Source organism: Castor canadensis, chromosome 5 (genome assembly GCF_047511655.1).
Source record: "Castor canadensis chromosome 5, mCasCan1.hap1v2, whole genome shotgun sequence".
Lineage (NCBI taxonomy): Eukaryota > Metazoa > Chordata > Mammalia > Rodentia > Castoridae > Castor > Castor canadensis.
The window spans coordinates 159,862,427-159,886,112 of record NC_133390.1 but is presented as its reverse complement, the minus strand read 5'-3'; the positions used below and the strand labels follow the sequence as shown (position 1 = coordinate 159,886,112).

The 23,686-nt window shown below is 49.5% G+C and overlaps 1 protein-coding gene and 1 pseudogene across 26 annotated transcripts in view; one reads left to right on the top strand and one right to left on the bottom strand.

Annotated features, from left to right (window-relative positions):
- Nucleotides 1-23,686, bottom strand: part of Epb41l1 (erythrocyte membrane protein band 4.1 like 1) — a 118,837-nt gene that overhangs the window by 7,727 nt on the left and 87,424 nt on the right. For 10 of the 26 annotated variants that reach the window (XM_074074680.1, XM_074074682.1, XM_074074679.1 and 7 more), the window contains 10 exons: nt 21,919-22,101; nt 19,227-19,325; nt 13,414-15,390; nt 12,801-12,908; nt 11,317-11,724; nt 9,408-9,512; nt 7,216-7,299; nt 2,918-3,004; nt 2,063-2,146; nt 74-154 (listed from right to left, as the gene is read on the bottom strand). In XM_074074680.1, the coding sequence (XP_073930781.1) occupies nt 74-154; nt 2,063-2,146; nt 2,918-3,004; nt 7,216-7,299; nt 9,408-9,512; nt 11,317-11,724; nt 12,801-12,908; nt 13,414-15,390; nt 19,227-19,325; nt 21,919-22,101 (3,216 nt within the window). The remainder of the gene's footprint in view (nt 1-73; nt 155-2,062; nt 2,147-2,917; nt 3,005-7,215; nt 7,300-9,407; nt 9,513-11,316; nt 11,725-12,800; nt 12,909-13,413; nt 15,391-19,226; nt 19,326-21,918; nt 22,102-23,686) is intronic. The other 16 variants (XM_074074686.1, XM_074074690.1, XM_074074683.1 and 13 more) reach the window with 6 other exon arrangements.
- LOC109697689 (small ribosomal subunit protein eS27-like) lies at nt 8,916-9,180 on the top strand (annotated as a pseudogene).

The window sequence follows — 23,686 nt, the reverse complement described above, 5'->3', positions numbered from 1 at the left end:
AGAAGGTCACCAATTATAGCGGGGACTAGAGACTGGGCAGTGCCACTGGGAATAACACTTCCTATCCCCATACCTGGTCTTGATCAACATCTTCGTCCCCAGTGATGATGATTCGCTTCTCAATCCTCGTCTCAGAAAACCCTCCCTTCACAGTCTGCAGAGGGAGAGGGAGATGGAAAAGAAGTAGAAGGTGAGGTCCCTTTGGGTCTGCTGAGGCAGCAGCTACCATGGGGATCTACCCCAAGCATCTCTCAAGGGCAAGATTGAGAACCAGCAGGTCCCTTCTCGCCTGGTACTTCAGCTCTTTCCTTTCCTAGTTTTGGAACTTCAGAGAGTATTCTTGCTTGCTTGCCACCATTCCAAGCTACCAAACTGCCTCACCTAGGTCTTCCAAGCCCAGTTTAGATGGTGCCTCCCCAGTGCCTTGAGGCTATCCTGAGTCTGTATCTCTCATGGTTCTGGGCCTCTACCTAGTTCTGACCTTCTGCGTGCACATGGCCTTGCTCACCTCCAGGCTGAGAGCTCTGGAGGGCAGGGCCTGTACTCTGTTCATCATTGTATCCCTTCCTCCCCCACTCCCTTGCCCAATATGATCAGGGCAGTGCTGAAGGCAGATTTGTTGAATGAACACATGAATGAAATGTGAATGGTGACAAGGTTCTATCTTAAATGACTTCAAACAATACTACAAGAGAAGATTGGACTGATGATACTTATTGCCTCCAGTTTTCTCAAGTGGTGGGATTTGGGTACAAGTTTAGAAGTACAAGACCAGGAAGGACTGAAATGTCTGACATATTTAAGGAAGGTATAGCTGAGGGAAATCCTAGCTGAAGCTAGGCAGGGTGGACAGAAAGAAGAGGGAACTCCCAGGTGGCAGGGAACAAGAGGGATTTTGAGAAGGAGCATTTTCTGAGCTGTCTGCTGTGGGATGCGTGATGTAAAACCTTCCCATAAAGCTTGCAGAGACATCAACACTATCTACTGATGGTTCTGGAGACAGCATTCTTCCTGGGAAATGTGACAAAGTCCTGAGTCCTGCATGAGAGTGGGCAAGGGCCAGGACAGAGTCTGTGTGCAACAAGGGCCAGTGCAACTGACCAAACGTCCCTTTAATGATTTAGCTACATCTCCAACTCAATCACTGGGCTCAGCCTGGCTCCTCAGGCCCCTCTTCTTCCTGGCCACTCAGCTATGGATGCATGGTCAGCCTGCCTCCCAACCCTTTTTCCTCATTGGCTGCACCACAGCTAATGGTCCCAGGCAGGCCTCTCTCCTCTGGTTTGAGTTCTTAACAGGCTCTCTCCATAATTCTCCTTTCTGCCTTCTGTCTGCACCTCCTGGTGGACCAAATATTCTCTCTGTAAGCCTGTTTTCACTGTGCCACTGCCCAGTTTAAAAACCTTCCTGGCTCTCCAATTTCCCTTAAACTCAGGTCCTCCATGGACAAATTTGCCCTGGTACCTGTCTTGTTTGCCTCATATTCTGCTTCTTCTGCTCCAAGTCCAGCCTAATCCCCCAGTTCCATGCTCTGCAAGAACTGTGTTTGTTACCCACAAACACACCTCAGTTATGCCAAGCAGCCCCAGGTACAGAGGCCAGCATACGTCTGATGCTCAGTGCATTTGCTCAATGAACAAACTGAACACGCACAGTTTCTGCTCCCCCTTCTGCTTTGCTTAGAGCACCTGCAGCTGTCTTCTCTATCAGGTACCCTACCTGGCTTCCCAGGACTCTGCTCAAATTCTACTTTTTCCAGAAGATTCCTGAGTCTTGGGGAACTTCCTACACATCACCCCCTGAAAGTCTGTAAGTTGCAAACTCCATGGTTCACAGTTACTTTGAAGGACAGGGTCTCGTCCCCCCAGCCTGGCTGTGAACACTGAGTGCAGGGCCTGGGCCTAGGACAACTGCAGCACAGGACAAAGTGCACAGCACTCTAGAAATTGGCACTGCCACAGAGCTCCTTTGTTTGCCTTACAGACTGAGATGCCAAAGTTGAGCCATGGTGGTGACCTTCCCTCCTGCAGCCCCCTGGGACCAGATGCCTGCTGCTACTCACTTTGGTGACATGGGTGGTGGTGGAGGTTGAGAGGGTTTCCGCAGTGGCGCCGTAGGTGCTGGTGAGGACATCTTTCCCGATGATCTGCAGAATACAACCACCCCCACCCCGGACATCAGGTCAGGACACTGGGCTCTACATGGTGGGCAGGGTTAAGGAGCCCCAGGGACACCAAGTTTGCGCCCTCTGAAGGTGAAGTTTGGAAGTCAAGGTACTTTGAACCATCAAGAATTCAAGAATACTGAAATCTTCTGAATCCTAGGCTTGTAACATTCTCAAACCCAGAAACCTGAGATTCCTAGAACCTGACATTCCCAAGACCCAGAATCCTAAAACCACCCTAGAATCTGAGAGTCCTGGAATGTTAGAAGAATGAACAGAGGGGTCCAAGGTGGACACAGAGCACTCTCAATGCCCTGTCCTGTCACATCCTGGAGCATGTGCTCTCTTTAGGGCTAGACCATGAGAACAACAGACAGAATCAAAGAGCTAAAAGAGACCTTACAGTGATAGACTCAGAGTCATGGGTGGGGCAGCAACCAACACAGCCTGCCCAAAATCCAAGCCTCTGGGTTCCTAGCCAGTTGCTCTTCCTTCAGTAAGGAAGGTAGATGCAATGGTGGGCGAGGGAGGGTACTTACTCCCTCACTGCCAAAGCACTGCTTGCATGAAGGGGTGACACTCTGGTGGGCACCAGGCAGCTTGCGGGCATTGGAAAGCCATCCTCTTTTCTGGCTCTGCATCTAAAAGGGCACCTCATGGGCCCATTGCTGCAGTTGCTGTGAGTTGTGTGCAGTTCTGTGCCCACATTCTCAGCTGGGAGTCCTCTAGCCTGAGCTGGCCCTGCCCACTTACCGGAGAAAGAGAACGGATTTCCGTGGCCACCGTCTGTGGGCCTGGGATCATGGCAGCTGCCCCCTTCCCGGACTTGAGACTGTTCTCCTGGGAAAACAATAGTGCTCAGATGGCCAGGTCTCGGGTGGGTGGGCCCCCCTCTCTATTCATCCCCTTTGCTCATTCAAACACATGTGCACACTCACTCATTCATTCATTCAACACACCATTCAACAAATATTTACTGAGTGCCTGGCGATTAGGGACATTGTGGTGAACAAGCCATGGTATTGCTCTCTGGAAGCACTAACAGAGGAGTTGGGACACTCAGGTTCCTGTCCTGGCCCTGTTGTATTCTAGCTGTATGACTTGAGGCTGAGCCGCTTCCTCCCTATGGGCCTCATGGAGTCATCGGTTAAAAGGGACCCCTGCCCAAGGGAAAGGGCTGTAGGATAAACATAGCAGCAGAGGCTGGTGATGAATAATATTATAGCCACAAGTACTTGCTGTGGGCTAGGGATTGTACTAAGGTTGTTACATGCATGACCTCAGTCCATCCTCATAACAACTCTAGGAAGTTATTTCTAATATTCCTGTTTTGTAGACACGGGAAGGTAAAAGCAAACTAAGTATCTTGTTCAAGTCCCCCAGCAAAGTACCCCCAAGGACAATAGGCATCTGCGGTCTATACCACCACTGTGCCTTCAGGACTCTCATTCTTGAGCCAGCTCTCCTGGTCCGACCTGATTCTAACTGCTAGATCTTCCAGGAATTGTCCCTGGACTTAGTGCCCCAGGGGCTCAGTTCTGTTCTACCTCCAACTTCTGCACCATCTCAGGACTAGGCTTTGTCTGTCCAGGGACCAGGACTGCCCACTCTGCAGTTCCTCTGCTGACTGAACCCTGGTCCTGATTTGTGCATGGCACTGGATCTGGACTCTTGTCTGTGAGCCAAAGGGGTGAACCCTCTTTTTTTTCCCGCCTCCCCCCACACCTGCATCCAGTGGGGCTGTGACTGGCCACTTGGCACATCATCACAAGACACTTTCTCAGTGGCACCTGGGGTCCCACAATCTGAACGCAGCTTCTGGGTTCAGTGTTTCTGTTCTTTGGCTTGGGAACTACCAACAGCCCTTTGCATACAACTGTCACTCAAGTTGTTCTCTCTTAAAGCCTCTTATTCTCTCCTAGCTCCCTCTTTCCCAGGGCAAGCCCTGCCTCCACATTCACATTGAAAACAGAAGCTACTAACAGGAACACAGGTTGTTCAAAGGACAGGTACCATCTCCTCCTCCTGCTATATCCTCAGCCTGGCCCCTTTCCTGCCTCAAGGAGGAACAGTTCTGCTCCCTGGCCAAGGCCATTCCACTGTCTCTCCTCTTCCACACTCAGGGCTCTCCTCACTTGCCACCCTCCACCACTCCAGGGCTTCAGCTGCCTCACTGAGGCCGAAGTCTCCTAGCCCTTTATCTGTAGCCCAGACCTTTTTTTGAATCCTAGGCCTTCAAAACCAATTGTCCTCGAACATTTTCCTGGAAATGTCTCACAGGCATCTCATATTCATCAGATTCTCAGTGGAACTGGTTACCTCCTTTGCTCCAACACATCAAGGAGGCTCTCCTCTTACATTGTTTATACCAGTGGTTCTCAGCCTTGAGAGACCACCTGGTGGGCTTGTGAAAATGCAGATTGCTGCATGCCCCAGAGCTGGGTCAAGAGGTCTGAAGTGGGGTCTGAAATTTGCCTTTGTTACAGGCACTCAGACCATGCTGAGAACAGCTGGCCAGTGAGCACCATCCCTAGCACATCCTTCCTCCTGTCTCCTGAGCCTTCTACCAGTGACTGCATCCTGCACTTTCCTCCTCCAGGCCTCCCTAACCTGAGCTCTCGTCTGCATCCACCTCCTCCTCCTGGTCTGTACCGCAGCATGACACCAGCTCCTATGCTGGTCCCTGCCTTCTGTCTCTGCCCCTCCTAGTGGGGCCCCAGAGCTTGGGATGCTGTCTTCTCTAGTGCTAGACTCACAGTGCCTGGCACAGCATTTCACACACTGTGGGTGTTCAATAAATATTTATTGAAGGGAGAAAGAAGCAGAAAGGAGGGAGGGAGAGATGGAGGGAGAGGGAAGGAATTTTTGCTGCAGTCCGTGCTCCACACAAGTTGCTAATCTTTCGAAAGCACAGAAACGCATAATTGATGACATCACGTTCCTACTTTAAAACTATGATTCCCCATGGTCCCCAGGGTGAGGTTCAAACTTTGTATGCGACATTGGAGGACCTTCAAGATCTGGTGCAGTTTTTCCTTCCAGCCTTTCTTCCACTGCCCCTCCTGCACACGTCTGACATCTGGCTGTGCTAACCACTTGCTTTTCCCTGCAGTGCTATTTCACACTCCCATCCTTACACCTGCCTTTCCACTGCCTGCACCGCCTTCTCTTGTGACAGTACCTCAGTCTATCCTTCACACACAGTGCAACAGTCCCTGCCTAGGTGACACCTTCCTCGGCTCCTCCTGGCAGCAGTATCACCAGTAGCCATCCTCCCAGTGGTCCCTAGGCCACCTTTATTGCACTGTTACATGAGAGCAGGAAAGAAACAGCAGCAGCTCACACCTCCAGACCACTACTTTGTGCCAGGCATTGTTTGTAGGGCTTTGCATAGATTACTTTAGTTCATCCACACATGAACCCTTTGAGGTAAGTGCTATTATCGCCCCCACCCCTTTTTACAGAAGTGGAAACTGAGGCTTGGAGAGATTCAGGTGAGTTGTCCAAAGTCATCCAGCCAAGAAGTGGGAGAACTGGGCCTTGTTCACCACTGTGTGCCCAGGACCTACATATGGGGCACAGGTGTTCATGATGATGACTGAATAAATGAACCCTGACAAGTGGGGTATTTTCTTCAACTCTATATTCCAGTTCCAAGTAGACAGTAGAGACTCATCAGTGTTTTTAGAACAAATGGATGAATGGATGGATGGATGGATGGACGGATGAATGGATGGATGGATGTCAATGAATGATACAATGCCTACTCACCATAAGGACAAATTTAAATTTAGCCCTATAAGCATTCCAATGCCCCACAGTGACAGCTTGGGGGAAGAAGAGGAACTGAGCAACCAGGGAAAAACATGCAAGAAGGTAACTGGTTTGGGTTTATTGATCCTAAAGTCTTTGTTTATTCAAAACCTACCTGATAAGGAGTTTAAATTAATGGAGGTCTTGTCTCATGTGTATGTCAGGGGTTTGGCAAGAGAAAGCATTTGAAAACAGCGTTCAACAGCTTAAGAAAGGTCTGGATCAGGCACTGCTAACTTCTCTAGTCTCAGCCCCAGCCCCAGTTCCAGTCCCATTTGGCTGATGATCTCAAAGGTCAGGTTATGGCGGCAGAGCAGAGTGGCTGATGTTGAAAGCAGGGCATCTGGTGTCAGAATGCCTTGGGTTAACCTGTCACTACCACTACCAAGGTTGTGTGACCTTGGGTAAGTCACTTTCCCTCTCTGAACTTCAGTTTCCTCATCTGTAAAGGATGTAGAGGGAGGAACATCCACCTCACAGCTTCATAAACCAGTCACGGTTCTCAGCTCATTGCCTGGCACCATAACCTGTGTGCCGAATGTTAGCTGTTCTAGTTCACTACTATTTATTTACTTATTTATTTTCGGCGGTACTACGGTTTGAACTCAGGGCCTCATGCTTGCTAGGCAGGCACTCTACCACTTGAGCCACTCCGCCAGCGCTCTACTTCATTAGGAGTCTCTCAAGGACCTGTGAACCAGGCAGCGTGAGGATTGGTTCCATTCTACAACTGAGACACCTGAGGCCAAGGACCTTCCTTCATGGGTCAGATAACAAATAGGTGGCAGAACCTCAAGGTCTTTGGAAGGTATCCAACATCCTGGGTTTCTAACTCAGGTTCACTGCTGCCATCTACTGACCACAGCCAGGAGGTGGCCTCACACACTAGAATCATGCCACCAAAAGGAAGGGCCAAGGAAAGGATTCTTTAGCCCAGAGGTGAGATTTGCCAGCAGAATCTTGAGAGATTTGTTCATGCCAAGAGTCAAATCATACCATACTTCCTGGACCCTGTGTGGCTAAGAGGGTCCAAATTACTGCGACTTAGGGACCCCACCTCCCAGACTACTCAATTTGGAAAACTGAAGTCTGATGTAAGTCCTGGGGCGACCGAGGTACCAGACAACAGAGGTTTGATGCTTGCCTTCCGCAGATGCAGCATGGCGTCCCGCTCCTTACTTGGCGGCTTTGGAGGTGAGGGACAGGTCAGAGAGGGAGGCCTCCTGGGCCTCACTTACCGTGGTGGTTGATATGGTCTCCGTGGTGATGGAGGCGGGAGTTGTCATGAATTCCTTCCCCACTGGGGCACTCCCATCAACCTGCTGGACAGAGGGGGAGTTGTCACAGATGGAAAGAACAAGACACACCTACAGCATCTGTCACCTGGGCTCACGACCCTCCGGGTTACAGAGCAACAGGCTTTGTGAGGGAGCATGCGCTGGGTGTGGCCCACACAGACTATTACAGAGGGACGGCACAGGTCCTCCACTTTATTTCAATAGTTTTACTGGACGAAGGAAAAAGTAATCCCACACAAATTGACAAATTCTATCCAATTTCAAAGCATGTAATCTTTGATCTAGTAATCCACAGGAATTCACCTTTTAGATATAACCTTTGAAAAGTTCACCAAGAAATATGAGCACGGAGTTCACCTCAGGGCTGATTATTAACTGTAAAGACAAAAGCCACCATGCTGTCCACTGATGGGAGATGGGAAGATAAATGAGGACTTGCTTTCTAAGTGAGACCAAGAAGAGTAAGGTGGGCACATATATGTAAGTAAGAAGTAAGCTCCAAAATACTTACTGAGAAAAAAGGTAAGGCATGAAAGAGATTGATCACTTGTTTTTCTTTTTTTGGCGATACTAGGTTTTGAACCCAGAGCCTCACTAGGCAGGCCTTCTACTGCTTGAGACACTCCACCAGTCCTTCTATCACTGTTATGTAAAAATTCTAACCATGTAGACTGGGAGGTATCTATGTCGACATATGCATAATTTCTTTCTGGAGGCACGGTAAGAAAAATTTCATTTGGTTCTATTTGAATTTTATAACTGTGAACTTTTTGTTGTTTTGTTTTGATGCTAATAAGTAAGTTATTGGGCTATGGAATTTGGAGTCATTTTAGGTTTTTTTGTGCTTTTGTAATGAAAAACAGAAACAAAATACAAGTTACTAAAACAAAGCAGGCCAAAGAGGAAAAGCTGCTTGTCCAAAGTCATCTTGAGCTAATCAGAACTCAAGGTCTTGACTGGCATAAGGCAGATTCATGACTACTAGCATTGTTATAAAAGTGGGAGAGAAAATTCTGGAAGCAACAAAGTAGCCCATGTTGTTGGTTTATGTCTTATTTCAGGTTTTTTGTTTTTATGGTGCTGAGGGTCAAATCAGGGCCTTGCACATACTAGGCAAGTACCCTATCACTGAGCTGCACCCCAGTCCTTATTTCAGACAAATTACAGGTCACCAGAACGAGAAAGACCTCCACACTGCAACTCTTCTGGCCAGGAATAAGCAGGAGGTATCTTTCAGATCCATAACCCCAACTTTCAAAGTTTAAAACCCACAGAGTGAATGCAGGAAACACACAGAAAGCAGTGGGCCTGTGTACTTCATCTTGCTAAGATAAACAATTTTTAGTCTCCCCTCCACTCAGTTTGTTCAATTTGTCAATCTAATGTAGAACTTCCATGTATAAAAAATGCCCTAGGGTGAGCTTTTTTGACCAAATAGGGATTGGGATGTCTTCCTCTTTTCTCTCTAAGTAGCCACTAGCAAAAACTTCTCCAACTAAGGCCCTAATCCATTAGCCATTAGTCCTGGCAATACTCCCAGGAAAAGGAAGCAGGATCACCCCCATTTTCCAGATAGAGAAATTCAGACTTTAAGAAGAATGGTCTTGCCTTTCTGGCGGTGAGAACCTCCTAATGAGAACATGCCTCTAGCAAAGGATCTTCTTTATTCCTCGCCAGAAGAGAAGAGGAAACACAAGAAGTGCCTGGTGCAGAACCCCAATTCCTACTTCATGGATGTGACATGCCCAGGATGCTATAAAATCACGTTTTCAGCCACGCACAAATAGTAGTTCTGTGTGTTGGCTGCTCCACTGTCCTCTGCCAGCCCACAGGAGGAAAAGCAAGGCTTACAGAAGGATGTTTCTTCAGAGGGAAGCAGTATTAAGAGCACCCTGAATCAAGATGAGTGGGAAACCAAAACCATCCCAATAAACACATTTTAGATTTAAAAAAGAAGTATGGTCTTCCCCACCCCTCTGGCCCCAAGAGCTCAGGAAGGACACTGAGGCTCAGAAGAGCATCTGGATTAAAATGGGGGTTCCAGGGAAGCCAAGGTGGGCAGGGCTGGCTAAAGAGCTAGTCCATGGCAGTGAGAACCCAATCCCCATGCTCAAGCTACAATGGAAGCCTACCTGGGTGCTGTCCACAGTGGAGACTCTGCTCTGCAGTACAGCCTCTGGCTCAATCTTCTTTCTGATGGCCAGGCTGCTGACGGTCATGGTTTCTGTTTTCACAGGCTATAAGGAGATGAAGGGGAACACTTGGAAACTCAAGTCCTGGCATGCTTCCTGCTCACAGGTAATGGGTGTACAGAGTCTGCAGGTTATTTCCTAACCTCTGGCCAGGTCTCTGGAAAAGCACATGGGGGGATCAGGGCCAAAGAGGCATGGTGTGATGTCACAGACAAATAGCCCAAGATGAGAGCCAGAGCAATCATGGGCACCAGGAAGGCCTGCCCCATCACCTGTACAACACCATAGCAGGAGGGGGCTCTTGTTTTAGAGTACTGTTAAAAGGATATTCAAAACTCCATTAATAATGTCTCCTGTGCCAAGGCCCATGCTAAGTGTTTTCCTTATATACACAATGTCAGGACATCAATGGTTAGGCCACCATGTCCCAGCTGCTTCATGTGAACTGTTGTTTAGGGCATGAACCACACAAGAGCACAAGAGGAGGTCTCCAGGAGACAGGCAGGAGATGGTAACAGGTGGAGGGGGCTGGATGAGGGCTGAGGACAAGTGGAGAGCACGTGGGATTGCACTCAGGTTTGGCCAGCTGTTACCATGGACTCTGAGAATGGACCACCCGATTTTTTTTAAGATAAGAAAACCCTGAGTTTTATATTCAATGTCATGATACTTAAGTCAGAATCAAAGAAAACTCATCTGATGACCAGATCTGGCCTGAGACAACCAGTATACAACCTCAACTCTGGAAGTCTTAAGCTAAATGATTAGTTTCTCCTGAGTTTTCCATCAGGTCTAGTTCATGGCTATACCCACTGCATGTTTTCACATGTGACTGGAGGAATGGATGCTAGCCTGTCATCTAGCTGGGGAGTGGGGAGCTGGCAGAGGGGGAATTCTGTAGATGGCAATCTAGCCATTTGCTCAATTAATCATCTCTTGGTGCTAAGTATGCACTAGGCGTAGAGGAGCTGACTCCTGGAGAGACTGCAGATTTGTCAGCTGCTGCCTCAGCTGCATTGGTTGATGCTGGAGCAGAAGCATCACACAACAGGGCAGGGCATAGCAGGGCCAATACTGCCACCCAAGGTAGTCAGGAAAGTGTTTGACATCTGAGCTCTGTCCAGCATCATAGTCCATTTGGAAGGCATAGAAAGAGAAGAAAAACCTACCCAGAGGGTACAGCATGGAGTGAGAGCCCAAGCTAGTATTTCACTGCCTGGGAGGGACGTGGGGTAGAAGAGGTGAGGGGAAGAGGCATAAAAGGGACAGACACAAGTTTCTGAAAGATGGCTCTGCAGCTCTACAGACGAGGCCACAAAGCAGAGAGGTGCAGACACAGTCTGTCACCATATCCTCCCTGATAACTATATTTCCTGTTCTCCAGAACTTTTCACTTACCACCCTCAGACCCCAGAGCCTGATGGATTTAAACTAACACCCCTTCCCAGGGATATCAGGTCCCAGAGAGATAAGCCTGGGCCTGGATCAAGAAAAACCATTCAAGTTTCAGAGCAGGTCATGGGAGCCCTGAGAGTCCATAGACACATGCTCTCTGAAGGTGCCATGCAACACAGGCAGGGAGATGAGGAGCCAAGAAAAACCAGACTGCTATCATCACTTGACCTCAGCAAGTGATGGAGTCACAGGGTTATAATGCCAAGGAGCGCATGTTAGGGGTAAACCGACACGGTAAACATGCGGACACAGAACCATGCTGTTTTGTGGAGGGGCAGTCATGCAACACGAGACAGAGTTTCAGGCTGCAGCTGGCTGCTCCGTCTTCTGTCCCATGGCCCTCCGAGCATGCAGTGGCCAGGTGGGCCAGGTCTTCGTGAAAGCTCCACTGTACCTCAAACTGGGGCATTTCCGGGGTAGAGCAGGCCCCTCGATCTGGGCTGTCCTCGATACCCCCAGACTCATCATCTTGGCTGGGGGGGCCCTTAAGGTCCCGAGAGAACACCAGGCCCTCGGTTTCAGAGTCGCTTTTGTCACGGTCGAGCTCAGGCAGGCTGCGGGAGAAGTCTTCAAAGGCGCTGCCATGGTAGTCACCAATAACCGTGAAGTCCACCTCAGCCTCCAGGCTGGATGTGGAACTGACCGTGATGCTGGAGCACTTGCGTTCAATGGCCAGGTGGTTGTCCTTCAGGAACACTGCGTCCCTCTCCTGGTCCTGGTCCTCATCTCCTGTGTCACTCTCTGGGGCCCGGGGGCGTGGAGGTTTGGCTTTCTCCTCCGAGCCCTCCCTCAGCCCTGCTCTCTATAGCCAGATAAAAATCAGAGGAATGGGGACGTGGGGTGGGGGGAGAGAGAGAAAAAGAGAGAGAGAGAGAGAAAGATCAAGATGGTGAATGTCAGAACTCCTCTTGGGGCTGTGTTGATGTCCCGTGAATGGAAGCACAGTCAGGAAATGAAACACATCCCAGGAAAGGTTCTTTGTAATCTTTAACGAGGTTTAAAAAAACAAAACAAAACTTCTCAAGACTGGGGATACTCCTTTGGAGGGTATCACACTGATGGCAAAAGCAAGTACAAAGCAAACATCCTGCCTGGACAGGAGGCCCCATCCAAGGCTTGGATCCAGGAGCCTGTCAGAAGCAGCGTTGTGCAAAAGGCAGGGATGGAAGCCCGGACCCCAGGCCCATCCGTGCAGGCGGTGTCGAGAGACAAACTAAGAAGGGAGGCCAGGGATTCAGGTAACCCAGGAGAGGAGGCAGCAAGGCTAGAGCTAAGAGCTTGAGGGACACAGAGGGAGCCAGCATGACCTGTCAATTCCACTGAATCTCTGTGGGAGGGGTTGGCATCAGCCAGAGGGAGGAGCATAAGGGGCCAGGCCCTCTGGGCAAAAATCTTCCTGGGAGCTGGGCACTACGCCAGTTTCATCCTAAGCTCCCTGAGTGGGAGGCCATGGAGAGGAGGTTCTGGTCCCATCAGTGTAATTGACAACAGCAGGCCAAGGAAATGGCTAAGGAAACCAGCACTCGTGTCCACCATACATACCTCTCAACTGGCCTGTCAGGGATTAAACACCACACACATTTTTGGTTGGCTGATGACATGTTTTTTTAAAAGACCAATCTAATACCCAGAAAATATTTTTTTAAAAAACTCAGATTCAGGTTCTGGAGGTTCAGTGTGCTTAGAGATTCACTTGCTAAATGGCCTCTGTTTAGCCAGTTTCTGGAGGGGCGAGAGGTGTGAGGAATACATTCCAGACAAGCCAGAGTTGAGCAGCCACAGGGGGTTGCTGCTGCAGCAGGTGGGATTCTAAAGAGCGATGCACCCCGGCCAGGCGAAGGTGACTGGGTCATCAGGACACAGAGGGGCTGCAGAGACCTGTGGGCCCAGGGAGCTGGCGAATCTCAGGCGCCCCCCCTTCCCAGGGGCGTTCACTGCTAAGCTGATGAGGCGCTTCTCTTCCCTGACTGCATCTTCGGATTTGTTCTGGATTAGAGAAGACAATTAGTCTTAAGGAAGTAGAAAGAAACTCGAGCGGGAGGAACCAGAGTGCAGGATGGAAACCTCTGGACTGCTTGCCTTCGGCAAGGCAGAAGGCCAGGGACGGGAAAGGATGAAGAAAGACCACTGGATAAGCCAAGCAAGAAAGGTAGGAATCTAGCAGGTGGGGGCAGCAAGGCAAAGCAAGTGTGTAATTTGTTGTTGGTGGTGGCACCTTCTCCATGGGAACTGTGTGACCTTCTGGGCATCGGGTCACACCAAAAGCTGAGAGGCTTTGTAGCCAAGCTAACATGGGCCAAGCAGATGACCCCATCCTTCAGCCTGGGTTGTTCTCAGGCCCATTTAGGGAAAAGACCTCGTAGGGAGGGACAAGCAGCCTCAGATTGCAGGAATGATGAGGGGCCACTGACACATGCTTCTAAGAGCTACGCAGCATGCGGTCAGCCCCCATAGGTTGGGGGGCGCGGCAGGGGCTCACAAGGCCAGTTACCCCAGTGGCTTCATCCAGCGTGGTTTCACAGCCTGAATCAGGGGATAGGAGTTCCAGTTCTGTGCATCTTTCTTGGTGAGATGTAGTAGACTTGCCCTCCTCGAAGTGTCGAGTAGCCAGCGGCATAATAGAGGAATGTGCGGCTTTGGGGCTGGCCAAGTCTCCCAGGGGCTGGAGCTGGACAAAGCCCAGGTCTAAAAGCTTATTCCGCTGTAGCTCTACCTGTCTCATGGAGGACTCTGGAGACAACTCATTTGGAAGGACCCTTGTTTCACCCTGACTGGTTCGGCGAGTCTCAGCTCCATGGGTCTCAAATATTCGAATTTTGTTGGCCACTGAAGTCTTGCTAATGTCTTCCATGAAGCCCTCCTGGCCCCCAGCCTGAAGAGAAGCCATCTTCTTTTGCTTCCCTGAAGGGATCACCAAGCCCGGGGTTACAACTTCCTCAGCTTCTTCGGGGACAATCCTGGGCTTTCTGCTGGAAACCAGAGGTGCCCTGCGCTCAGCTCTTGAGTCAGGGTGCACAATCAACCTGACTTGATCCTTGGGCTCTGGGCTCTCTTTGGGAGGAGGGGCATGTTTGAGAAATACAGGGAACTGATCTCCAAAGGTATTCCTGAGCTCTGAAGGCTCCTCTGGCCCTGGAGGCCCTGGGCTTGGAGAAGCTTCCTCCAGAGCTGCTAGAGCTTCAAAGTGATCAGAAGAGGCTGGCAGTGGGACGACCACCTCCATGTGAGGAAATGCTGAGGCCTCGTGGTCCCCCATCTCAGGTTCTCTAGTCTCAGTGGGACCCACTCCCATCTCTTTTGACAGGAAGTTGCCTCTGTCTGGTTTGGCTGGCCTCCTAACATGAGGAGGGATGGTCTGCAGGAGGGCACAGGCCTGGGAGTCCAAGCGCACCCCACTTCCTCCATTAGGGGAGTGCTTTGATCTTGCTGTGGGACTTTTCTCAGCCTTTTCCATCAAATCTCCACTTGGAGTAGCATTTTCCTCTTCAGCCACACAGGCTCTTGGGTGGGTAAACTCTCCCTCTACTTCCTGCTGTGTTTCTTCCCAGTCCTTAGCAAAAGTCTGTCCGGAAGAAGGTCCCTGCAGGTCATCTGATCTTCCATGGTTCTTGAGTAGCCTGGCCGCTTCCTCTGAGGAAACTGTGAAGGCTTCATCCTTGCTCCTGCCAGAAGCTGTGACAGAGCCCCTTGGGGCTGAGGAATTCAGCTTCCTGTTCTCTGGGAACTCCCTTGACAACTTAGGTCTGGTCTCACCTCCAGAAAAGGCATTCAGGTGCTCTTCTCTCTCCTCCATGGGTGGAGGAAAGACTTGATCTTCAGAGTCTTTTTCTGCATAGTTTAGGTAGAAGCTCCTCTCTGCAAAGGAGATATCGGTCTCATCGCTGGAGTCAGCTCTGGCTTCCATGTGGGCTGGGTCCAGTAGAAAGGACTGAAGTCCTCCCCTGTCAGAGGCAGGAGAGGGAACGTCCACTTCTGCTGGCCTGGTCCCTGCAGCTGTGGATCTTCCAATAGTCTGAACCCTCTCCAGCTCCTTCCTCAGCTCCACCTGGCCCTCCAGCAGATCATCTGAGATACAGTGGTTCCTGATGGGTGCCTTGTTGGTGCCCACCCTAAGCTCAGAGACATCGAGGAGCTGGTCTGCCAACATGCATCCTGCAGCTTGGGCAGCCCCTCCTGGGACTCCCATGACCTGGGGGCCTTCCTCACATACTGGCTCAAAATCTTCTGGACTTGTGATCATCCTCCCTTGCTGCTGCATGTTTGCTCTTCTGGTTTGCACCATTTCTTCTGTGGCCACTTCAACCTTGAACTTGTCCACCAGAATGTCTACCTTGGAGAGTCTGCCATCGGCAAGGATATCAGCAAGGCCTGCCTCACTTTCTTCCTGAGGTGTGGTGGCCACTGTTAGGAGACTCAGGTCTTCTGGCCTAGCGTACTGTCTTTCTATAAATACCCAATGTTCTGAGCCCTGTGTTTCAATTGGAGCAAGAAGAGTTAACATGAAATAGAAGGCACCTGAAGGGCAGGTTACTTTTCCCTCTGCAAGAAGGGATCAATCTACCTTCAAAAGGTTAACACTGGGATCACACGGTCCCAGAACTGGCCAGGGAGAGAAAGGAATGACACTGTCAGTCATCCTCATCAAGGCTATTCTTCCCATTAATGCCCCGGACAAATTACTGACCAACCCTCCTCAACCACTGCCCCCAACTTGATAAAATGGGGTGGGGTCTTATGCCCCCCAGTATAAAGGATGGGGAAAGGGAGATCCATGGATGGGCCAGGACTCTGCCTCCTCCTCTTTTAATAAAATAATAAAATAAAATAAAATGATTGACACTGTGAGAGTGGAAAGTACTTACATCTCCAGGAATCTCTGAATGTTAGAGCTGAAGGAGCTCTTAAGATATCCAGTGTTACCTCATGCTGTATAAATGGGGAAGGTGATGACTTGGCCTCAGCCATTGTTTGCCGATGGAAGAATCAGGAAAAGAATGCCTGATTTTTGATGCCTGAGATCTTGGAGGGCATTGAGTTGAATCCCACAGGCCTGAAATGTGACCTTTCTATAAGGGCTTCTGGGAAGGAAACATTAATAGCAAAGATACTAAATGGCCACATTCATGCCATCAATGCAACGTCTTAAACAGCTTGAACACTATAGGGCTCAACCCAAAAGAAACAAATACCAAGGCCCATCCCTGGGAATCCTAACAAAACTCATAGAAAAGGTAGAAAAGAACTGATCAGAACACATCATGAAAGAAAAGACCAAAGATCCAAGCATCATCATGGGGCCAAAGGACCAGAATGTGGCACTGTCAAGCCCTCTGCAGAATGGTCCTCTACCCCCTTCTGCCCTGAGAGTTCTTCCAACAGTGCTTAGGGGGCATGATGGGCTTCTAGAATCATTAAGGAAGGCAGAAGACCATTGGGATTTTAATCCTTCTAGGGCCATAAAATAGTCCCACATTTTTTTTTAAATCAGGAGTTCTAACTCACAGTCATCCATCAACTCTTTATTTATTTGTTTGTTTATTTATTATTTATTTATTTACTTTGGTGGTACTGGGGTTTGAACGCAGAGCCTCACACTTGCTAGGCAGGCGCTCTACCACTTCAGCCACTCCACCTGCCCCCACAAAATCTTAATGAAAGTCTATCTAATATATAATGTGAGCACTGGGCAGCCCTGGAGAAGTGGGGGTGGGGTGGGGGCTGGGCTGTCCTAGTGCCCTGAAATACCTCTCTCCTTTGGAGTCACAGCTCTGAGTCAAGCCCATCAGGATGCAAACATGGAAATCAATTTTTACATCTAGGCCCCGGGAAAGAAAGCACTTTGCTCAAGGTCACAGAGTTAGCCAGCAGCAAAGACAAAGGCATTCCTAGAACCTAGCCCCTGAATGCAAGTTCTGTGGAGCATATTCTTTCCACCCTACCATGACACCTCCATACAAGATAATCAGAAACTGGTCATGGCAACTGGAGAGGCTTATATGACCTTGGGCTCTTTTCAGGTGATGACTTGGTGAGGAATCTGCCAACCCCAGAAGATCTGAAGGAATTTGAAAGATCAAGGGAATACTGTACACCTTTTCCCCCTGCTCCACTTTAGCAAATCATGTCTCTGATAATCAGGGAGTCAGACTCCATTAAGAGAATCCTGCCAACAGGAAAGAGATAAAAGGAAGGGGGTGGTCCATTCTGGCATAGGTTTCTGAGAGGTTATTTCTGGATGTCAGGGCTTCAGGACCACCAGCTTACAGAAGCCAGACCTCTTCTCATCTCCTAGGAAAGCAGGTTCCTTTAGCTGCTTGCATTTCAGTCTGTACTCACATTATCAGCCCGGCAATGACAGCCAAAGCTGACCAGTGAGGCCCTTTCTGGAATATTCCTGCCCCAATTCTAACTAGCAACTGGGATAGATGAGCAATAGTGTGTGGGGTGGGAGCTGGCACAGTATGGAAAGAAATATTCTGAGGCAGCAAAAGGGAAACATGTGGCGATATTTGGTTACTAGGTACCAGGCAATGCCAGCTCTTCATCTATGTTAGTAAATTTAATCTGATTGGCAACCTGTGAAGCAGGCATTACTATTCTTATTTCAGAAGGGGAAACTGAGGCTTCCAGAGGGGAGGGGGACTTGCATAAGACCAGAAAGTGAGCATCAATGCACTGGTGGAGCCACATCTGGCTGGATTCAGAAGAGACAATGTTAGGGAGGCCCCAAATTGTATCAGCCCTTAGCTATTCTCTTTCGGTGCCTTGCTTAGAGCACCCCCTGCCATTCACTGGGGGCACTGCATCTGCCCCAGCTACAGAAGTGGGAGCAGGAGGGACAGTTCTGCTCCACGCAAGTCACAGACAAGAAACTCTCTAGCAGTGTGGTTCTTCAGACTCTAGGCTATTCAGGTCCCACCTGGAGCTCCCAATTACATTTTGGGCCTTACCCTTTACAGGAAGAGAGGGTCTGGGACTAGGTGCCCTTTAGAAATCATGTCCTGGGAGAAACTGCTAAAAAGATAGGGAAGGTGTTTAACCCTCTTAGGGACAGCCTTGGGGAGACTGCAAAGCAGGCCCATGGGTACCAGAGGACAGCAGGAGTCCTACTGGCTGCTGATTCAGAGAGCAGATTTAAATCAACACAAACAAAAAAACTTCCTAATTGATGACTGAAAACCAAATGGGCTGCCGTCAAGGTCTTGGAGAACCCCTTTAAAAGAAGCTGATGGGCGGCAGGCAGGATGCTAATGAAGGGTGTCTGTTGAGGGCTTCGCTCCCTACTAGACACCTGTACTTGGGCTCTGGGGCATCAGAGATGCTATTGGCTCCTGTCCTACTTCCCTCAAGAGAAAGTGCTAGTAATTCTGATTTTATTTTTATGTGAAAGAAAATTCCTGGAGAGCTGTAATTTATGTTTTATCATGCCTGGGATCACTCATGTCTCTCCTTATAGCTGCTGCACATTTGCAACAGCTACAGATATTTTCTTGTGAAAGAAGAAAGGTATTTACCCACCCCATACACCATGCGAACATGCCAGCAGAGGACACGCAGACACTCAGATGTTTCCTCGACTGATCAGTGTCTTTCAACCCTGACAGTCTGTGAAATACCAGAGAGAGAAGATGTGGCCCTAGCTGCTTGAATTCTGTCCCCAGCACCCACACAGGACCTCAGGAAGCCCCAAGAACCTTCAACCTGAAGCTGTCCTGGGGACAGAAGCAATGCCCTCCTCACTTACAAGACTTGCCTGCCTGATATCACAACAAACTCAAGAAGGCTCCTGGAAGCAAGATGTCTACTTTCACCTGCCTGGAGAGCTGGACAGACCCATGTCCCAGAGGACTTTAGAGCACTGAAGGCAGGAGATGGATGGAATGCCACATCCTAACTGCCACTGCTAGGCCTCAGGATAGAAGGTATTGAGAGACCAAAACCCCTAATTCTAAGCTCAGCAATCAGAATCTGCTCCCAGGGTCACTGGCTCTGACAGATCATGTCTCCTCCCCTTTGAAGTGAAAGGAATTCAGCTGTCTGTCTTCCCAGGATGGGCTGCAGTCCTGTCCCTTCTGAGAAACAGTGGATGAGGGAGAGGCTGGCCCTTTATGGATCCCTGAGATAGAGGCACTTGCTGGTCACAGCATGAGGACAGCACAGGTCACCCACTGCTCCCCTCTACATGGCAGAGTCTGGTCCATTCCCCTCACACTATAGTCAAAGTTTTCTTAAGACCCTGGAGAATGGATTGGGGTGGATGGGAAGCCCCCAGAGGAAGGGACATGGGAAGGTAAAAGTAGTAACCTCAGGAGACGCTGCGAGGCTTTTCTGAGTGAACACTTCCAAGCCTGCGGCTGTTCCAGGTACCAAGTCCTGCTGAGAGATGTCCTGGGTCCTCTGGGACTGCAGGGGATGCCCAGGGCCAGAAGAAAGGGACAGAGGGAGGGAGGAAGGAAAGGAGAAACAGAGAAAGGAAGAGAGGGAGAGAGAGAAAGCAGGAGGAGACATACAGTCTGTAAATAGTCCAGTTTATAAGTCCCACATTCTTACAGTTTGTGGATTCAGTCAGGAAGGAGCTACTTTGTGGGGGGAGATAAAGAAGGACAACCCTCCTGGGTCATTTAATGGAGGAAAGCATAGGCTTTCATTGACTTAGACTGTGGGTTCATGCCTAAAATTGGGGTCACAGTGCCTTTTCAAAAGTTATCTTTGACACTAAAGCCTGAGTTTGGCATATGGGAGCAGTTCAAGTTCCAGCTTCTTTCCCCTTGGCCTAGATCAGGCCCCAAAAGCTATAAGCCAGCTCCTAGGAATTCTGGATGATAGGCCTCTGTAGGGTCCCCCACAGAGCCCATATTTGGGTCAGGGATTCCAGTCACCATCAGCAAAGGTGCCATGATGTTCAGCACTTCCAAGGGGATAAAATGCTTTCGTCTTCATTATTTCAGTCAGCATAGTCAACAACCTCCCTATGGAGTGGTAGTTTTGGTCTCCCTTTGAATGCACTAGGCAAGGAGGCTCAGAGAGGTGGCATCACTCACCAAAGGACCCATCAAGTTCTTGTTTATGGCCCCCCCATCTCCCAAATCTTCAAAAGCCCTACACACCAAGGAGACCTATAAGCAAGTTCTAAATGGTCCATGGCTCCGAGGTGGGTTCCTGGACTGTAATTCTTTCCAGCAATGACTACAGTTGTTAGGGCCAAGGGGGTAGTGCAGGAACAGATTCCACTTTTTAATAAGACCCATCTTCTAGCAGTTCCAGATGGCACCAGCAGGTGGGGCACACCCCCAAACCAGGCTGCTCTGGAGACCCCAGACAGCCCCTCCACCGTTCACCGGTACTCATCCTTCCCTTCTCTGCTGGACTCTGACCCTTTCTGTAGCCTCTGCATCCCACCTCACTCCCAGCCAGACCAAGTCACTCTCTAGGGCAGAAGGTAAGGGTGGGGGAAGTGTAATTTATAGGAGCACTAAATCAAGACTCTGAAACCCAGTCTAGGGATCTTGGTTATTCTGGGTACCATAGACGCTCTTGTCAATGCAAAGGTTTGCCTTCTTCCAGGGCACCAGCCTTCAAGCATCCCTAATTTTGTGAACTGGCAGCCTGGGAATTCCAGGAGCTCTATCTGAGCTTATGTCTCACTAGGCAAAGCTCTCTGTTATCTTGTGGACTCAGACCATGGCTAGTGCTGATTCAATCAAATGCCCTATGAATTAGATCATGGCTGCATCACCAATTTTCAAAGCATTAGAGGGAAGCACAGACACAATTGACTCTATACCTGGTCTTTACATGATTTGGTCTTGCTCCAAGGCAGCTGTGGTGTAATGGAAATACAATGACCCGAGACACAAGAAGAATGGCTTCAGGCCCCACTTCTAGCAGCTAGGAAGCTGAACCATCCTTTTTCTTTCCAGGCCACAGTGCCCCTATCTATAAAAGGAGAACCTTGAACCAAGAGATTTCCAGTGGTCCTTCTAGCTTTGATATGAAGTTAACCTTCTATATGAAAGAGTCCCAAGACTCTTAATATGAAACAATAAGTAACTCATCATGGTACCATGCTGGTCCCTCTCCGTGTATTATCTCATTTAATCCTCACACCATCCCTATGAACATCTCTACCTAATAGGGCCTCAGAGAGATTAAGTAACAAGCCCACAGTCATCTGGCAGACAGTAGAGCTAGAATTCAAACCCAGGCAGCCTAAGTCTAGACCACAATCAGATTTGCAACCAGTGAGTAGCAGCACTAGAGAGAAAAATACTTAGGTATGAAGTGGGGTAAATATTGCTAAGATTTAGCAAGTGCTAATAATAATATCTTGGGATTAGAAATACAGGAATGCCTTGAATCCTGTCTTCATCTCTTTTTCAATTGAGGAAGCCCCCCACTCCCCCTAAGCTTTTCTCTCTGAAAGACAGGGTGCATGGGGTCCTTTGCTGAAGCCTTGGGAGCAGGTCTGGTTTGTGGGGTGGACTCTGTACTCTCTGGTGGACTCCAAGGCTCCTTCTGGAAGGGACCATGCCTCCACTGTGTTTTCACAATAGGCTCAAAAGGGCCCAGTTACTGGGCAGGGCTACTGAGATTCTTAAAAGTTGAGTATGCAAGAGAATCACTTAGGATACTTGTTTAAAATGCTACTTCCAGGGCTCTACCACCAAATATCTAATTCAGTAGGTCTGAGGTGGGGCCTTGGAACCTGCATTTCCAACAAGCACTGCTCACAATGATCTGGCTGATGGAACGGGAGTACACAAAGCTACCATGAGTGTTTGAAGTTTTTCATGCTCCATCGTGGTCCTAGAACCCAGGATTCCAAGAGTCAGTGAATCACCTTCCCTCATGCTAACCTGCCACTCATTCCCAGTTGCCCTGCAGGCAATGATAGGGAAGGGTATTGGTGTGAAGGACAAGTGTGAATCAGCACATAGTACCCCTGCAATGCCTCTTTACCCAAGGGTCCTAGTGAGGGCTTCGAGGTGACACCTACCTCATGGGTTTTCTCAGGGGTGCCCTTGGGGGAGGGGGAGGCGGGTGAGGAGGGCAGCCTGCGCTCCCGCTCCCAGTCTCGATCCCTGTGAATCAGTTTGCTGTTGGGCTCCTTCAGGGTCCTTTTGAGCTCATTGATGCTGGCCTGGTGCTTCAGCAGGACATCCTCTGGCTTGTCCAAGAACTAGGAATGGGTAGAGAAGCGGTGTTAGGGGAACAGCTCTGAGCAGGTGATGCAGGGTGCAGGGGTCATGGCAGCCATTGTCATCATGGTCCTCCACCAGCAAGGTGATTTCTCCTCCCCCAACATTGTCTTTCCCCTCACAACAGCCCCAGGAGCCAAGTGGGGCAAGAACCATCAGGCCCAACAGAGCACATGTGATGACAAAGAGGAGAGTCTAGTGAAGCCATCTTCTCTTCTCCCCTGTCTGGCTCCCTGACCTCTGAACACCCAACCCAACCCAAGCCCCTCAAATCTGGGTGTGTTCCCTTTGGTTTTGTGAGCCCAGATGGAGTTGGGCATGAATGTGATTTCTCTCTGGTTACAACCAAGGCACAATAGGTAGCCTCCACCCCAGTGAGAACTCCCTCATCTGTTCACCGGGCCATGCTGGCTCACTTGTTGGCCTCCAAGATCTCTCCTGGATCCTGGTTCCTATCTCTGTATGAGACTTGGACCACTGTACTCAATAGGATGTCTAGTTTATGCCCCTCTGAGCCTGACATGTGCAACTGTTCAGACCCTGTGGAGATCTTGAGTATAGATAGGCCTAAAGCCAGGGTCATGGAGAAAAAAGAGCCCTGCTTCCTCACATTGGATCAGAGAGATGGTGCTGCCTTTTCTGCTGTGAGCCACTACCTTCCCCAGCACCTAAGACCTTCCAGATGCCTTCCAGGTACTGACCTGCTAAGAACAGGTAAGGTAAAACACAGCCAGGAAGACAGTAGGATACTGCAGGGTGTTTGGAGAGTTTAGAGGTCAGGAAGAAAAGTGCTTGGGCACAAGAACAAGCCAGGTATGTCTGGAGTCCCAGGTGTGTTCCCTATTGAACTGCCAAAACTGAGCTCATGTCAGTGCAGCATGAGGGAGTAATCTGCCTAGGTCCTGCAAGGATGAGTCACAGTGACCCGCCAGAACAATTTATCTGCCTGTTTCTAGGGAAGAGTGGGTGGGCTGCCACCAAAGGACCTTATCTGCAAGACCATTTGAAGACTCTGGTGACTACTAAAGGGCAAGAAATGGAGAATCTCATCTTATTAGAGTGAGATCAGATGTTCCTGGGAGAACCACCTGGAAGGTAAGCTTGCCCTGGACAAGGCTACAGTCTTCACCTGGGCTTGTCTCTGGCACCAAAGAATCTGCTGTGGTTGACTTCTAAACTCCCTTAGGAAGGATACAGTTGGATGGAGGCATTTGCTTTCCCTCCAGAAACCTGTCTATACCTGCAGCTCACTGCCTAGGCTGAACTGCCTGAAAGACAGTGTCAGCGTGGGAAGTCAAACCTGATGGGGTTTCCACAAAGTTGGGTTTGGGCTGCAATGGTTAATAGGCCCCAAAGCAAGATCATCCCCAACTGGCCAGCTTTGCTCCCAAAGGCAATAGAGAGTGGTGGGGTCCTGGGATCCTTGGAGGTTAAGGGTCATCGTCCTAACACCTAGTCTGAAGGCTTTGCAGAGCAGATAGAGAACAGGTCCTGAGAGAGGACCTTCCTAAGACCCTCAGAACTGTATTAAAACCCAGATCTCTACCAATGGCCCTGCCTCAGGCC